Here is a 17,593-nt window from a genome sequence, read left to right on the forward strand (position 1 = left end):
CTGCCCCACAGCCCCGGCCCGGCCCCACAGCTCCCCACAGGCCCCCAGCCCGTGCTCCCGGTGCCGCAGCTCTGCGCCCGCTCCTGCCGCTCCCAGCTCAGAGAAACCCCCTGAAATCCTCACCTCCTTCTTTTCCTGTCCTGGAAAACTGGGATACAAAGGATCTGAGTCAGCTGGCAAATTCTGAGGATAAGACCCTTCTGAAACACATCCCAGTCCTCAGTATTTTTCTCTTTCTCTTCTTTTCCATCATCACTTTTTCTTACCCCATAGATTGGTCTTGTTGCTTCTTGTCTTAAGCACATTCCTGCACCCTCCCCTTCAGCCAATCCCTTCCCAGCACACCAACATCATCCATCCCCTGTTGTCTAAATCCCTTCTGGACTTCCCTTCTTGCCCCCCTGGGTGTCCATGTCCTTAATTCCCTCTGGGAGAATGTGCAGATTACCTCAACATGCTCCCAAGGCACCCTTGAGAGATATTTTGGGGTCATCATCCCTTTGTCCAGGATGCCCCTCTGACATTCCATTTTCTCCCCTCAATGGTCCCAGCTGGAGCCCAGCTGCGCCCCTCTCCCCCGGGCCTTGGCGCCCCCCTTGAGGGGAATTTGGGGAGGTGGGAGGGGGGAGCGCCAAGGCCGGGCCCCCCCCGCGCTGTGGTGGCGGGAGCGGCTGCAGTGGGGAGCGAGTGCGGGCGGAAGCGGCCGAGAGCCCAGCGCTGCCCCAGGCCGAGCTGGCCCAGCTCCATCCGTGCCCCTGCGGTGGGATGCTGTGGGACTGGGGGGGAAGAGGGAGCCGGCAGTGGGTGCTGGGCCTGGGGGCAGGAGGAGAAGGGAAGGAGAAGCAGGGCTGAGGAACAAAATTGTCAAAGGATGCACGTGGGAGGACAAGGTGGGACTGTGCAGGAGAAGGAGAAATAGTAGGAGGAAGAGGAGTGTGAGGAAGAGTAGGGCTACAGGAGGAGGAGGAGCAGGAAGAGGAAGCAGGACAAGGTTCCACCCTCCCTGTATGTGTAGTCCCAGGAGTGTTGCCCTGCAGGGGACTGGGGAGGGGGCTCCACGATTTTGATGGGGCTGAATCTTGGTGTTTCTGAACTTTATTGGACTAAATGTTGGTGCTTTGTTTTTTTTGCAGGGGCTGAATCTTTGTATTCTGGAGGGGTTTTGCCTGAATTTGGTATTTGGGTAGTTTTTCATCATTGTTTTGATGTTTGGGCTGAATCTTGGTCCTTTGCTTTGTTACAGACACAAGATGCCCAATGAATATCTGAGATGAACTTGGGCAAGGAGGAGCCCTCAGCCCAAGGCGCTCTCCTCTCTTTTTTTCCTCCTAACCAGGAATTTTCCCTTCCAAACTGTGTCCAGATGGAGGAGGAGGAGGTAGAAAAGCCCTGGAGATGCCGCACAAGGAGGGGCTGCAAACCCAGCCCAGTGAGCTGCAGAGAGGAAAGATCCCCCCAGTGCCAGGAACACGGCCAGAGATCCAGCCAGAGCTCAGAGCTGGGGGAGAAGCCCCACAAGTGCTTGGAATGTGGGAAGGGCTTCAGAAAGAGCTCTACCATGCTCCTGCACCAAAGGATCCACACTGGGGAAAAGCCCTACAAGTGTGGGGAATGTGGGAGGAGCTTCAGCCGGAGCTCCAGCCTGAGGAATCACCAGGTGATCCACACTGGGGAACGGCCCTATGAGTGTGGGAAATGTGGGAAGAGCTTCAGAGATGTCTCTGGCCTGATGAAACACCAGGTGATCCACACAGGGGAACGGCCCTACACCTGCTTGGAATGTGGGAAGAGCTTTGGGTGGAGCTCCACCCTGAGAAAACACCAGCTTATCCACACTGGGGAGAGGCTCTACGAGTGTCCCCAGTGTGGGAAGAGGTTTCAGCGCAGCTCCGATGTCCTCCAACATGAGCGGATTCACACAGAGGAGAGGCCCTTCCGCTGCCCCGACTGCGGGAAGGGCTTCAAGCAAAACTCCAACCTCACCGTCCACCGGCGCATCCACACTGGGGAGAGGCCCTATGAGTGTCCCCAGTGTGGGAAGAGCTTCTCAGACAGCTCTCACTTGACCCGACACCAACGGAGGCACCAGTAAGGGAAGCCCTGCGAGTGCCCCGAGTGCGGGAAGAGCTTCGTGCGCTGCTCCAGCTCCATCCCCCATGGGAGGATCGGCGTTGGATGATCCCCAGTGACCCCCGTTGGGCAGAGCCCTGGTGATCCGTGGTCCTGGTGATCCGTGTTGGGAAGACACCTGGCTGGGAGGCTCCACATCTTCCTGTGTCCTTGTGGGCACCTGGATGAAAGCAAGGGAATCAAAGTCCATCAGGACACAGACCAACAATGGGAATTCCTTGAGGAGATTGGATTTGTTGACGTTCAATCATAGAGAACCTTTCCTCACTGCCTCAGGAGCTGTGTGGGCAGAGAAAAGGGGGTGACACCGGGCTTGGGGGCCCTGAGGGAAGACACACACTCTAGGGGAGGGGATATCTGAACCTAGGGACCCCCTCTCACATTCTTCCTCAGGTAGAAGCCAAGCCCCAGTGCCAGGAAGACAAAACGCAACAAGGAGCCCCCGATCCCCGTCATCATCTTGCTGCAGGTGACATTTCACTGCATCCCTGGGGGGTCTGCAGTGGTCAGGACCCCCAAAACCTCTCACTGAACTCCCAGGTACCTCAAAGTACCCTCCCAGTCTCCCCTAGACCACCCAGGACCCTCTGAAACCTTTGAAGTCACTAATTTTAGAAAATTAAGAATTAGAGAAAAGTTAGAGACCTTAGCTAGAGATAGGCCTTACTGGAACTAGAGTTAATGATTAAGTGAGAAGCAGGCTTTGAGATAATGAATCTCAGACTGAGGTAAAAAATTTGTTTTCATTGTATGTTTGTTCAGCTGTGCTTGTAATGAGAAAAGAGAAACTGATCAACGGGTTCAGGAAGATCACAGACCTTACATCTGGAAACCCATTTAAATGTCACAAGGGAGGAAATTGGAGTTGTACCAAATGTCATTTGTAAAGTCAACCATTGTAAAGGTAGAAAGATCAGTGAGGAAGAGCAATTTTTTTTCATCTCTTGATGACTCCTCACCAAAACGACCTCCTCCTCAAATTATGAAGCCAACCAGGCAGGAGTTATGACATTTTAAAATCATTACAGTGCATTTTAATCCAAAGTGGGGAATGGGAAGTGTTAGCATTATGCACATGTATTAGTATTTTGGATATTTAAGACTTTTGTAAATAAGTAGACACTGGAACCTTTTGTCAACTTGCAGTGTGTATTAAGGGGTGACTCCTGCACTCACCCAGTGCTGTGATTAACCATCCACTTTGTAACTTTAAACTGTTGGAGAGGTTTTTTGTCCATTAACAGATTGATGTTGATACTGGATCAATATCGCTATTTTGGTAAATCACTGCCAGTCTCTTCCCAGCCTCCCCAGGACCCACCAGAGCCCCTCCTGTTCTTCTCAGGATCCCACAGCCCCCTCCCAATTTCTCCCCACTGCCCCAGGACCCCCAAACCCTCTCCCAGTCCCTTCCAGGCCCACCAGGACTCATCAAGACTCCTCCCAGTCTCTTCCCAGCGCAACCAACCTCATCCCAATCCCTGCTTTCCAATCCCCAATCTCCTTCCAGCTCCTCCAGGCTCACTCAGATCCCTCCGAGTGACACCCAGCACCCCCAAACTCCCTCCCAGTGTCCACCAGGACCCCCAGAACCCCATCCCACCCTCCCCAACATCCTTCAAACCCCTTCCCCGCCATCCTAAGCACCTGAATCCCTTCCCCAGTGTGAACCAGGCCATCTCAAACTCCCTCCCAGTTCCTCCCAGCTCATCCCAATCCCCCTCTGGGCCCCCCCAGTGCCTCCCCCGTTGCCCCCGGCGCTGTGGGGGCCGGGCCGTGCCCCAGTGCCGGCTCAGGGGGTGCTCCAGGCTGACGTGCTCCACCTGGCAGCTGGAGCTGAGCCCGCATTGCCGGGGGCGGTTTCCAGCAGCACCAGGAGCTGCTGGCTCCAGTCCCCGCTGGGGAGCACGGCAGTGGCCAGCACGTGGCCCGAGAGCTGCTGCTGGCCCTGGGAGCAGCTCAGCTGGATGTGGGCAGGGGAGAAATCCATCAGGGAGCAGAGCAGGCGGTCGGGGCCGGGCTGGGAGCTGGAGGCCACCAGCGAGATGGACACGATGGGGGTGATAATAAAAGGTTCTAAAATCTTAGAAAATTTGGAGACTTAGCAAGAAAGTTAAGTTTGCCTAACCCTGGGAAAAGTAGGCCCTGGGAAATGTTAGGCCTTGTGCTCACTAAAGATCAGGTCAAAAACTGCACCTGTGTAATCAGTATATGATAAATGATACAATTGTTAGATATGATTAGATATAATTATTGTTTAAAGAACATGAGGAACAATGTTAGGAAGCTGGGGGAGATCATGAGAAATCCATGCTTGGATAAAAACAATGCGTACAATAGAACAATATAAGTTTAATAATTAATATGTCAGTTATATAAGGATGGAGTGTAAAAACATGTTCAACTCAAAACCAAGATGGGTCAGATTTGGGTATGTGTACCCCTGACACCCAGAGCTCTTCAATAAAGCACCTCCATATAATCATTCTGTGATTATGTGTGTTCCTGAGCTCTAACATTTTGGCACCCCAGATGGGACCCTGTGAGTGCTGCTGAGCTCGCTCACGACCCGATCACGCTCCAGCCGGCACCGAGGGATTCTCGGGGAGCCCATCCGGCTGCGACCGTCTCCGCTGCTCACAACGTCCCCGGGAGAGAAAGGTAAGGTGCTTTACTTTGGTTTGGGTGCCTGCCAGTTAGACACAGCGAAAGCTGCGCGTGGTTGGGCTAAAGGAATTCCTGTTGGTATTGCCCAGGCGCCGTCTGTCAGACGACTGCGAAAGCGTCGCAGGTTCGGCATTTGGTGTATTGTAGTTGTGACATGGAGCAGGGTTCTGGGCTGCACTGCTCCCATACTGGGTACTTCTCCTTTGGGGTGCTTATTAGCACATTGGAAACAAGGTAACTTTGGGGAAGAATTACATAAGGCTAAGTTAATTTATGCGAGATCTCCCACAGAAAAAGACCCCAGCAACCCCGTCTCATCTGTTGGTAGCTATAACCCCCCTCTTCTCTCTTTGTTTTCTTTCTCTCTCTCTCTCTCTATCTCCTCTATCGTATAAGCCTTGTTGTTGGCACTAAAATAAAGGTACATTATTGCTGTTGTGATTTAAACTGAAATCCCTTTGTGTCCTTTTTGCACTGTGAGATCAAACAAACCTCTCACGAGTCCCACTCACGTTATTGAATCCTGACATTTAAACTGGAGTCACGGACAGGATTTCTGACAGACAGAAGGGGCTGCAGGTTTGTTGTGCAGTCTGTATTAGGGGAAGGACGTCTCGCTCCAGCCGCACCCAGCCCGACACTCCCAAAAGAGTGAGCGGTGTCTAGAAAGCAAGGGGGGCGACTCGAATTTCCCACAAACTGCACACGCCGAGGTGAAAAGCACCCCACACTCACTTGAGGGCTCTGTCTGCAGAATTTCACAAAAGGTCTCTTAGTGCAAAAGGGCAGCACTGTTTTTGTTGTTGTTGTGTGTATGAATTTTGACTGCTTGGTGTGGCAGAAAGGCAACCAGAATTTCAAACTGAAGGAGTGCCTCCCAAGCAGATTTGGTCTTCTCACCCAAACAGGGAAGCAAAAAGCTCTGTGTGTGTGTATAATTTAAGTTTATACCTCCCTGTAGTGGTTTTTCTCTTTGTAAAATGACTGAAAACAGCAGTGCAGAAGTTAAAGCTGCATTTTATGCATGTTATGCTCTATTAGCAAAACACAATGCCAGACCTTCTCCAGGAGGGAAAAGTTGGTGCTTAATAATTGGTTTAATTTGGAAAATGTGATTGACAGAGTATGTTCTTTACAACATGAAACAAAATTTTAACGGGGCAAAAATAAAACTGCTCAGTTTTGGGAGCTTGTCTTAAAGCAGCTATAGAAACTCGCTGTAAGTAAAGAAGTGAGGAAAAAACTACAATAGACTCCCTCCAAAACCTAGTTAAAACTTTGCAAAAACAATTGGATGAAGAGAGAAGTAAGATCAATCTGTTGCAAGCAGCCCTCCATAAAAAAAATTCACAAAATGCTGACTTGCTAAAAGAAACAAGAGAGGGAAACCCCTCTCAAATTTACCCTCAAAAAGAGCTAACTTGGATAAAATTGTGGGGAACACTGCTGTCCTAGTTTGAAACCTCTAATTAAAACAGAATATAATTATATCAATGATAAAAATCTTGATCCGCATATAACCACTAAAAATAGAAAAAAGGAAAAAAAAAAGAAAAAAGAAAAAAAAAAGAAAAAAAAGGAAGTACGGGCGTCTGCCTCACGAGTCAGAGACAGAATACGTATTCCCAGTGTCTCTCACTGGAGGTGATCAAATTCGATTGAGGGAACGGGAATCCAGTGGGCACTGGGGACATGAAGTCTTCTTAACAGCAGGAGACAGACGTAACCCATGGTCCCTAACTCAGCACACAGCTTATTGGGCAGAGGGGCTTCACCCCTTGGAAAGGGGGGACCCTATAGCTATAGTGAGTACCCCAAACCAACTACTGAAAACATTCACAAAGCTGCCTGCTTGCAAATGATACACAAAAGCAAATTAATTGCTGGCTCTGAATCACCAATGTTGTTACCTGTGAAAACTGAAATTATGACCCCTTTCATTCAAGGCCTTCCAGAATCACTTAAACCTACAGCAATTTTCCTCCAAAAACATAGCAGCTATAAACTCTGTGGATACACTAGGTAGATTTCTTGGGAACCCGACTGCTCAACCTGGTTCCACTGATCCTGGGTTTACTCCCTTCACCACCCCCTCTCAGCCCACAGGTTCACAATTGTGTTCTCCTGCTAGGAACCATAAAATTTGGACACGGAGAAAAGTTGCAAAAGAGCTAATTAATTACAGTAGCAATTATGGACCTGTAAAAATCCCAGAAGAAAAATCAGAGAAAGCAAAGGGTGTTAGATACATTGGTTCTCTTAAGGAAAACCCAGAAAAGAGAAAACAAATCTCTAACTGCCCATATTGGTGGTCACTAGAGATAAAGAAAGGGGTCCCCAGAAACATAATGGATGGCTTATTACTTAAAAGTTGAGTAAAGCAGTCTCTAATTGGCACTGTCCCACTGTTCATTGTATCAAATGCCCCATTGTATAACCCAGCACAGCTCCACAGGCTCTGGGCTGGGAGCCAAAGCAGTCTCCTTCTCAGCTTCTGGGAGTGGAGCCCAAACAGCTTTAGAATCAGGGAAACTGGTAACTCTGCCTCTCATGGGTGAGCAGAGAGGCAGAGGTTGGTTGTATTTAAAATGCTCACTAGAAATAACAAAACTGGAGATGTACTGATTATAACAATAGTGGGTCCTAAACGTACACCTATTACTTCTGTAGTTAACACTCGAGCCCAAATTTCTGTGTTGACCAATACAGACTAGTACAGGATTTGAGAGCAATAAATGGAATAACTAAAGATATTTAGCCAGTGGTAGCTAATCCTTGCGCATTGTTAACATCCATAAAAGAGAAATAGAAATGGTTTACTGGAATTGATTTAAAAGATGCCTTTTTCTGCATACCCCTTGACAAAGAAAGTAGGAAACTGCTTTTGAGTAGGAAAATCCAGAAAATGGAAGGAAAACCCAGCTCACCTGAACACGACTCTCACAAGGATACAAGAACAGTCCAACCCTATTTGGAAGCCAGCTGGTGAAGGAGCTGGAGATTTGAACTGAGAATGGGCAAGTTCTGAGGGAGCAATACCTGCTGTTACAGTATGTTGATGATATACTGACAGCTACAGAAGAGAAAACAACCTGCAGAAAGGTAACAATTGAAATTTTAAGTCAGCTGGGAATGGGAGGATATAAGGTATCTAAAGAAAAGGCACAAATTGCCTGGCAAACTGTGATTTAGCTGGGATGTGAAATCTCACAAGGGCAGTGTAAGCTGGGTACTAATCGTATTCAAGCTATTTGTGCTATTCCAGAACCCCAGAACCTGCATGAGCTACAAGTTTTCCTTGAGATGACAGAGTGGTACCACCTGTGGATCATGGACTATGGACTAATTGCAGAGCCCCTGTATGAAGCCCAGAAGACACAACCGCTTACCTGGGGCAGACCACAGAAGGAGGCCTTCCTCAAACTGAAGGAGGCATTGACAACAGCTCCAGTGTTAGGATTGCCTGATCTATCCAAAGATTTTCAGCTGTTTGTGCATGAAAGATCACACCCAGCACTGGGAGTGCTGACCCAACATTTGGGAAGCTGGAAAAGGCTGGTAGGCTGCTTTTCCAAACAACTTGACAACGTGAGTGCTGGATGGCCTTCATGCCTGCGGGCAGTTGCAGCCACTGTGATGCTGATCCAAGAAGCCAGGAAACTCACGATGGGTAGACACACAGATGTCTATGTGCCACACATGGTGACCACTGTTTTAGAACAAAAGGGGGCCATTGGCTATCTCCAAGCAGGATGATGAAATTCCAGGTAATCCTAACCGAACAGGATGATGTCACACTAAAGACAACTAAGCTTTTGAATCCAGCTTTGTTCCTAGGTACCACAACTGAAGAAGGCCCATTAGAGCACGACTGTGTAGAGGTAATAGAGTACACCTATTCAGCAAGAGAAGACCTGAGAGACATCCCACTGGAGCAACCAGAGTGAGAGCTATTCACAGATGGAAGCAGCTTCGTGGAGAACGGGACCAGATACGCTGGATATGCGGTAACAACAGTCAGTACAATAGTGGAGGCAAAAGCATTATCACCAAATACATCTGCCCAGAGGGCAGAACTGGTTGCCTTAACCAGAGCACTAAAATTAAGTGAAGGGAAAAGGGTAAACATATGGACTGACTCAAAGTATGCTTTTGGAGTAGTGCATGTACACGGGGCACTGGGGAAAGAAGGAAGACTACTGTCTTCTCAAGGCACACATTAAACATCAAGATGCAATTTTGCAATTGATAAAAGCAATACAAAAACCTGAAGAAGTAGCAATTATACACTGCAAAGCACACCAATCAAGAAACTCCAAAATTTGTGAGGAAAATTGAAAAGCAGATTGGACATCTCGACAGATTGCTCAAGAAGTGCAAACAACAATGGCATTGATACCTTTAAAAACTAATGCATCTCAATTTAATTTGCCTCCAAAACTGAAATATTCAATAGAAGATGAGAAATTGGGACATTTGCTAAATGCACAAAAGGATTCAGAAGAGTGGTATGTAACTGCACAATGACAAATAGTGTTAACCCCACTGATAATGAGAGAAGTTCTACAAATTAAACAAAACAAATGTCATTGGGGTGCAGAGGCATTGGTGAAATTGCTAAAGCAAAAATTAATCTCGGTACGGATGCTAACAAAGGCAAAATTAACTCAGTGGCTAGACACAGGAACAGCTAGGGAAAATTAGGATAGGAATAGAATCAAGATAACACTTGGCAAGAACCCTCTAGTGAAGTGAAATTTAGGTGGGCGCTGGAGTCTTTGCTTGGTCCTATAGCAAACTATCAGAATAAAGAAACAGGTCAGGTAGATACATTAGCAAGAGTCACCCAGGAAAGATTTAAAGAACTAAACGTACAATTACAATTTACTACTCCTGAAAGAGCATGGAGTGTGTGAGTTTTTTTAAAGGGACGGATTGATCATTGTTGTGTCCACATCCCAAATGTGACTGCAGATGTAGAATATGACATCTATCAGTTGCAACAAATAGAGCACGAAGCACAGGAAGAGCAAAAGGATTTGTCTACAAGTTGGTTAGGCAAAATCTTCAAAGGGTTAGGGTGAAATGTGAGTTCATGGATTAAATCTATCATTGAGAATGTGATCATCTTTCTAATTGTATTCTTAGCAATTTGGTTAGTTGACAGCATCTTCAAGGGAGAAATACAGAAGAAAACGTCCTGGAACCAGAAAATAATAAAGGCACTGATGTGAGATCCACACCCATCTTCTGGTTCTCCAATTTGTGACAACATCCAGGACAACACATCAATCAAGGATTCGAAGAGCATCAAGTATAAACTCAGAAACAAAGGACTGTATCAAGTGAAAACATTTGCACTTATAGTGAAGTGAAAATGCTTTCAAAGGGGGGAATGATAGTAAAAGGTTTTGAAATCATAGAAAATTCGGGGACATAGAAAGAAAGTTAGGTTTGGAAAGCCCTGGGAAAAGTAGGCCCTGCGAAATGTTAGGCCTTGTACTTGCTAAAGATCAGGTGAAACTGCACCTGTGTAATCAGTAGATGATAAATGATACAATTGTTAGATGTGATTAGATATAATTATTGTTTAAAGAACATGAGGAGCAATGTTAGGGGGTTGAGGATGATCACGAGAAATCCATGCTTGGGTAAAAACAATGCATGCAATAGAACAATGTCAGTTTAATAATTAATATGTAAGTTGTATAATGATAGAGCATAAAACATGTTCAGCCCAAAACCAAGCTGGGTCAGATTTGGGTATGTGTACCCCTGACATCCAGAGCTCTTCAATAAAGCACCTTCATATAATCATTCCATGATTGTGTATTCCCGAACGCTAACAACGCCCCTCAGCCAATCAGAGCGCGCCTCTCTGATGACTCATCAGTTGCCGGGCAGATCCACAGAGCCGAGAGCCCCGCGCTGGACTCGGCCTCCCAGTGCCGCGCACTTCATTCCCAGTCCCTCCCAGTGCCACCACAGTCCCGCCCAGTGCCACCACAGTCCCGCCCAGTGCCACCACAGTCCCGCCCAGAAGCCCCAGAGTCCCTCCCACTCCTTTTTTAGCCCATTCCCAGTCTCTTCCGAGTTCATTCCCAGTTCACTCCCAGACGTCCACACTCTCTTCCAGTGTCCCAGGATCCATTCTCTTTCAGTGCCACCCCAGTCCCTCCCACTTCATTTCCAGACCCTCTCAATGCCACACCACTCCTCTCTCATCCAGTTCCTTCCCAGCTCATCCCAGTCTGTCCCCACCCTCTCCCAGTGTCCCCAGCGTGTCCATCTCGCTGGTGCCCTCCAGCTCCCAGCCCGGCCCCGGCCGCCTGCTCTGCTCCCTGATGGATTTCTCCCCTGCCCACATCCAGCTGAGCTGCTCCCAGGGCCAGCAGCAGCTCTCGGGCCACGTGCTGGCCACTGCCGTGCTCCCCAGCGGGGACTGGAGCCAGCAGCTCCTGGTGCTGCTGGAAACCGCCCCCGGCAATGCGGGCTCAGCTCCAGCTGCCAGGTGGAGCACGTCAGCCTGGAGCACCCCCTGAGCCGGCACTGGGGCACGGCCCGGCCCCCACAGCGCCGGGGGCAGCGGGGGAGGCACTGGGGGGGCCCAGAGGGGGCTGTGGGATCCTGAGAGGAACAGGAGGGGCTCTTGTGGGTCCTGGGGAGGCTGGGAAGAGACTGGCAGTGATTTACCAAAATAGCGATATTGATCCAGTATCAATATCAATCTGTTACTGGACAAAAAACCTCTCCAACAGTTTAAAGTTACAAAGTGGATGTTTAGTCACAGCACTGGGTGAGTGTGGGAGTCATCCCCTTAATACTCACTGCAAGTTGACAAAAGATTCGAGTGTCTGTTTATTTAAAAAAGTCTTAAATATCCAAAATACTAATACATATTAATACTAATACATATTCATAATGCTAACATCTCCCATGCTCCACTTCGGATTAAAATTCATGGTAATGTTTTTAAAATGTCATTATGCCTGCATGGTGGGCTCTGTAATTTCAGGAGGAGGTCGTTTTGGTGAGGATTCGTCATCAAGAGATGAAAGAAAACCGCTCTTCCTCACTCTCACCTTTCTACCTTTAGAATGGTTGATATTACAAATGACATTTGGTACAACTCCAATTTCCTCCCTTGTGACTTTGAAATGGGTTTCCAGATGTAAGGTCTATGATCTTCCTGAACCCGTTTATCAGTTTCTCTTTTCTCATTACAAGCACAGCTGAACAAACATACAATAAGTAATTTTTTACCTAAGTCCGAGATTCATTATCTCAAATCTTGCTTCTCACTTAATCATTAACTCTAGTTCCAGCAAAACCTGTCTCTAGCTAAGATCTCTACTTTTTCTCTAATTCATCATTTTTCAAAATTAGTTGTTGCTATATTTTATATATTAGTAAAGGCCTGTATGCACAAACCAGCCTTTGAAATAAGTCGTGATATTAAGGGCTAAAATCCTTGAAACTTACCTGCAGAAAGTAAAACAATGTTCTTGTGTAATAAGACAAGAATGTAAACTGTGTGTGTTAACCAATAGTAGCTCACTCTGCCTGCAAACCCTGTAGAACCCTATAAAAGTGTGCTGATAATAGAAATAAACTGGCGTTCACAATTACTTCTGTGAAGACTGGTGAATTGCTCGGGGGTTCTTCAATATTTGGCGCTCCGACCAAGGACTCCCCTGCAGGCAGAGGGGCTTTGGAGTCAGCGGAGTGGATCTGGGCATTAATCGTCGCGGGCTCGGATCGGCACCAGATAGGCAGCCTGAGCGCGGTGAGACGCGGAGCGGTTAGACGTGGAAGTAGGGCTGCTGGGGGGGACCCAGGAGGCAAGTGCGTGTGAGAGGGATAGCGACCTTCCGCCTTGCGGTGAGCCGTTGGCATGGAGACAGAGTTTGCGGCGGCTAAAAAACTGCTTCTCTGCATCCTCGTTAAACGAGGCGAAGCAGCCCAGGAAAAGGACCTGGATATGCTCATTATATGGGCTAATTGTCTTGAGCATTTGCAGTGCTCACTGCTTCTTGCGGGGCAAGAACGGACTGATATCTCGGCTTTGATATGGGAAACGGCAATTACGGAAAAGAGCAAGGACACTGTGTTTCTCGGTCGAACTTGGCAGATTGTAATTAATACCCTAAAAAACAGAAAAGTGAGATATGCTGAAGCTGTGAGCTCCGTGGTTCTACCTGCGTCACAGCGGCAGATGCCTTTACCTCCCACTGCTGGGCAAGCTCTCCTATCTATACTGCCCATGGAGAGAGGGAGAGAGAGTTAGGGAAAAGAAAATAATGAGAAAAAAGTTCCACAGGGAACGCTGAAACAACGAACAGAATCTGTTCAGTTATGGCAGGATGTGATACATCCAGAACTATTTGCTTCATTTTTGGAGTCACTTTTAGCACTATAACCTTATTTAAGTTCCATCTTTACCACCCTGGAAGAAAAGAAGCCAAATTTAAATTGGTTTCCACCCGAACCAGGAAGAAATGAGGGAGCAGCGAGGTGAGCGCAAAGAACAAAGGCACCCTGGGGGTAGAAGCAGCGCAAGAAAAGTTCCAAGGCCACTCTGAACAATTATGGAAACAACTGAGCAAAAACAGGTGGCTCAGACAGCTTCAAAAAGAGACAAACTAGTCAAAAAATTTCAAACTAAATGGTATCTAGTTCAAAATTCATCCTTGTAATTAGAAGCTGATAAACCGCAATGATCACCGTTGCTAGCACCTGGCCGTGAGAGACTTTTCGTGTAAAATCGCCTGCTTTTGCAAAAGTATGCCTTTTTCCTCTATCAGCAAACAACAAGAGAGATTGAGAGAAAAACTGCATTTGTTAAAGTTAACTTTGTGAGGTTTTTTTTTCTTCTTTCTCTCCGTTTTTCCTCGCTACAAGAGTATGTGGAGAATGTGAAGAAAGATAAGAGCAGAGCTGCAGCAGCGGCGGGGCGGGCAGTCCACCCCCCCGCTCCCTCTCTCGGGGGGGGCACTGGGATGGTGCCTGGCTTGTTGCAGAGTCGTGATTTATTGAGTTTTTAAAATGTTTTTATATACCATTGTAGAGTTAATTTTGTGTTTTAAGTAATTATGAGTTTATGCAATTGCAGTTTTTAGGATTTTACTATAGAAATTATTGTGGTTTTTTAAAAGTTAAGAAAAAAAAAAAAAAAAAAAGTGTTTAAGGTAAATACTAATAGAAGTTGCCTTGCAATAATTGGTTTTAGAACCCAAGGTTAAAACATGGTGTGATTTACAGCTTCTAGGAAAACCTTTTAATTAATGTTATTTACAGAAGAGATTTGTGGTTTAAACAATAATTAGTTAAGAGAATTTTACTGTATAAGACAAAGCTAAGTTAAAGTATATATTATCCATTTGTTCGGTTTTTTCCACAATTTTAATAAGGTAGTTTTAATGTAAGTTTTTTTTTGCTATATAAAACACATATAACTGTATATTTACCAATTTGGATTTTGGGTTTTAGTTTAAAAACTGGACTTAATGTTTTTGAAAAGTGCTACAAAAGCTGGATGGCAACTTGCCAAATCCCATGTTGTTGTGGTGGTTTTTCTTTAGAAAAACTGCACTTTAACATTCTAACCAATTTAAGCATATACTAGGTAAATTTCTATTATGAATAAGTATTATTAGTAACATTTGCAGTTATTATAGGTTATTTTTAAAGCTAGATAACATAAAATTGTGACATGTTTGGTACATTTTTATAATCATTATAGTGAATTTATGTTATTGTTATATTGTGTTTAAAAGGTATATATTAAACTTTTAGTTGCTTTTTTGTAGTAACAGAATAAGATTAAGTTAAGTTTTCATTTAATATAGATTAAGTGTTAATAAAATTAAGGATAGTCAAGTTTTATAATGTTTAGGCTTGAATGTTTTTAAGTTAAGTTTTCTAACTTAGATATTTTTTTAAGGTTAAGTTTGTTATTTCCTTTTGTTATATGTAATTATTGTTGAGTTTAAATATTGTTTAATTTAAATTGTTTATGTTTTGTTAAAGACACTTGTTTAAACTGCAAAGTATAGTTGTTTTCCTAGAGAGAAGAGGACGGCCACAGCTGAGACAGCTGTGATGGAACACTGGTGAACACCTGCTTGTGGATGAAAGTGAATGCAGTCTGTGACACCCTTGACTTTATCAGGAGTTCTATTGGTTGTTGCAATTTCTGCAGTTTTGTTTGTCATAGCTTTCTTATTTTACAGTGTTTCCAGAATTTTAAGAAGATGTGCCATTGTTGAGGATCAGCTGCCATGGGACAGGCTTCAGATTAAACCAACTGCTGCATGGTTTAATTGGTCTGGTACCTAAGGCTTCTGATCATTTACTTTGTATAAATGCATTTTAACAGTTTGCTGTGCTGTAAGCATCTCATAGCTGCTACTGTTGAGAACCTTGTTTTAGAAATGAGTTAAGAGGCATCTTTCCAGTTTAAAGCCAGGCCCTGGCCAAGCCTTGACTTTACCTGGACAGAATGTTTGCCAACAGATCCAGATATTTTTTGTCCCAAATCAGTATTTGAGTCACTTTTTGACTCAGCAATTTGACCCTATTAATATGACAGCTGGATCAATTCTGAAGTGGGCTTGGAGAATCATTTTCTAGAGGTGATTATCCAATCCTTTACTGATTTTTGTTTTTGTTTGTTTGCTAACTATGGGATGCTAGTGCAGTGTTTTAGTAATTAATAGCAGTTTTATATTATATATGTTATTAATAATGTTTAAAATTTAATTAATTTTTAACTAGTATAAGTTTTTATTAATTGTGTATATGGTTTTGTGTTGATGTTGTTGCTTATAACAGAAGTACATCTCATTTTTATCTTTTTTTAAGAAAACGGGGGAGATTGATGCCCTAAAAGCATTTAATTAGTGTAATTCATTAACTTCAAGGAGAGAAGTGTCTGTGTTTTGTTGGCAGGTTCAAAAAGGTCACCTGTCCATCTGACCAGACTGTGTGCCTCTGAACACATGAGATCCAGTGAACAGAGATGTCATCACACAGCCGTGGTACTCCAGCCATGGATCAGAAGTGGACCTGTCAGGACACAGTTGTGTCTGAACACTATACAGACAGTTGTCAACAGAGATTTTGTGTTGTTATTATGATGTTGTGTCTCTACTAATCTTTCAGGTATCCTTTGTTTTAAGATTTAGAAGGATCTGAAGAACAACTTGAACATCAAAGCCCTCAGTCACCGATCAACTGCCAGCTGACATCACGAAAGCAGTGAACGTTCCAGGACTAAATCGTGCTGGAGAAATTTTGTAGAAGATCTAAGAAATGTAGAGACTCCATTTAACTGTATATAAAGCAAACTGTAGTTGTGTGTTTATCCTTTCAGCAAATTGCTTTCACGCTTAGACTACATATATACCAGAGCACGTGTGTTAAAAGTAGTTAGACAATAGTTTAAGTGTTTAGCTTGTGTAATAATTGTTATGTTAGTATAAAGTATAAGCATTCCCTCTTCAAGAGGTAGTGTAAGCATCTTTGAAAGTTCATTTAACGATTGAAGTTCTAGCTATGAGTTTGCAAATATGGTGTCATTTACATGATAAAATGCTTATGGTAATTGTGTTGTGTATAGTCATGACCAACTGTCTGCTAACTAACATCCAAAAGCGACAGAACATATGGGTCACTCTGGCACATTGAACTGGCCAAAGGTCAATGTGTTTGAGCCCAGCCACACCTGGAGATCCTTTCGCACCTGTCTCGTAGGAGTCCCTAAATGGGATCCTCCAGCATTTAAAGTTTAATTAGTAATGAGACTCAAATGAATCGATTGGCAGTGTTGCAAGAGTGCAGTCGCACTGTTGGCTTCACATTAAGACAACTTGAAGCCTGTTAGCAAACAAAAAAATTACCAAAGTTCTTAATGTTACAACCCTCAGAAGAATTAGATTTGTTATGTTCCACCAATACCTCAGGTGGATGGATAATGTTTGAACCCCCGACAAAAGGTCATTCTAACAAAGTAATGCAGCACTGGGTTGCAGTCAACCCTATAGCTGATCTCGTTACTACCACTGTAAGTAAAGCCTTTATTCATGGTGCAATCTCACAGAACAATTACCAAAGCGATTACCTAGTTCCATATTCCTAATCTGTGGAGATAGAGCATGGAATTAGATTCCTGCTAATCCACATGGAAGACCCTGTTATCTTGGGAAACTCACTTTGTTCCACCCAAGCTTACATCAATTGTTGAATATAGCTAGCAAAATGAAGAACATCAAACAGTCAAAGCGAAGCCTGAATGAATTAAAGTTTAGCCACTTTAAAAAGGCTCGCTTGCTGGACTAGGAAAGAATTAAACTTAACATCCACAATGTTAAGTGAGCTTTCAGCTGATGTGAGTAGTGTGTATCATGCAGTATTATGAAATCAAGTTGCAATTGACTTTTTGCTCTTAGCACAAGGACATGGTTGTGGAGAGTTTGAAGGCATGTGCTACTTGGATCTTGCTGATCATTCAGCTTCCATCCATGAGCAACTACAACAGCTACAGGATGGGTTACATGCCCTGAAAGAAGATAGTGATCCCATTGAAAGTTGGTTCGCCAGCTGAGGCATCACTAGATGGTTGAAGTCTCTTATGCTAGAAGGGGGACAGACTTTACTTATAATGTTAATTGAGATGACAGTCTAGGTTGTATGTTATCTTATCCAAAGCCTGGTTTGTGCAAAAGAGAAAGGGGGATTTGTTGCTATATTTTATATATTAGTAAAGGCCTGTATGCACAAACCAGCCTTTGAAATA

The 17,593-nt window shown here is 44.8% G+C and overlaps 1 protein-coding gene and 1 pseudogene across 1 annotated transcript in view; both read left to right on the forward strand.

Annotated features, from left to right (window-relative positions):
- The window catches only part of LOC131588529 (zinc finger protein 850-like), a 78,077-nt gene extending 75,487 nt beyond the window's left edge, over nucleotides 1-2,590 (forward strand). The window contains exon 6 of the mRNA XM_058857424.1: nucleotides 1,576-2,590. Coding sequence (XP_058713407.1) covers nucleotides 1,576-2,092 — 517 coding nt within the window. The 3' untranslated portion in view covers nucleotides 2,093-2,590. The remainder of the gene's footprint in view (nucleotides 1-1,575) is intronic.
- Nucleotides 1-17,593, forward strand: part of LOC131588506 (zinc finger protein 850-like) — a 398,523-nt pseudogene that overhangs the window by 8,095 nt on the left and 372,835 nt on the right.

The sequence above is a fragment of the Poecile atricapillus genome, chromosome 26, assembly GCF_030490865.1.
Source record: "Poecile atricapillus isolate bPoeAtr1 chromosome 26, bPoeAtr1.hap1, whole genome shotgun sequence".
NCBI lineage: Eukaryota > Metazoa > Chordata > Aves > Passeriformes > Paridae > Poecile > Poecile atricapillus.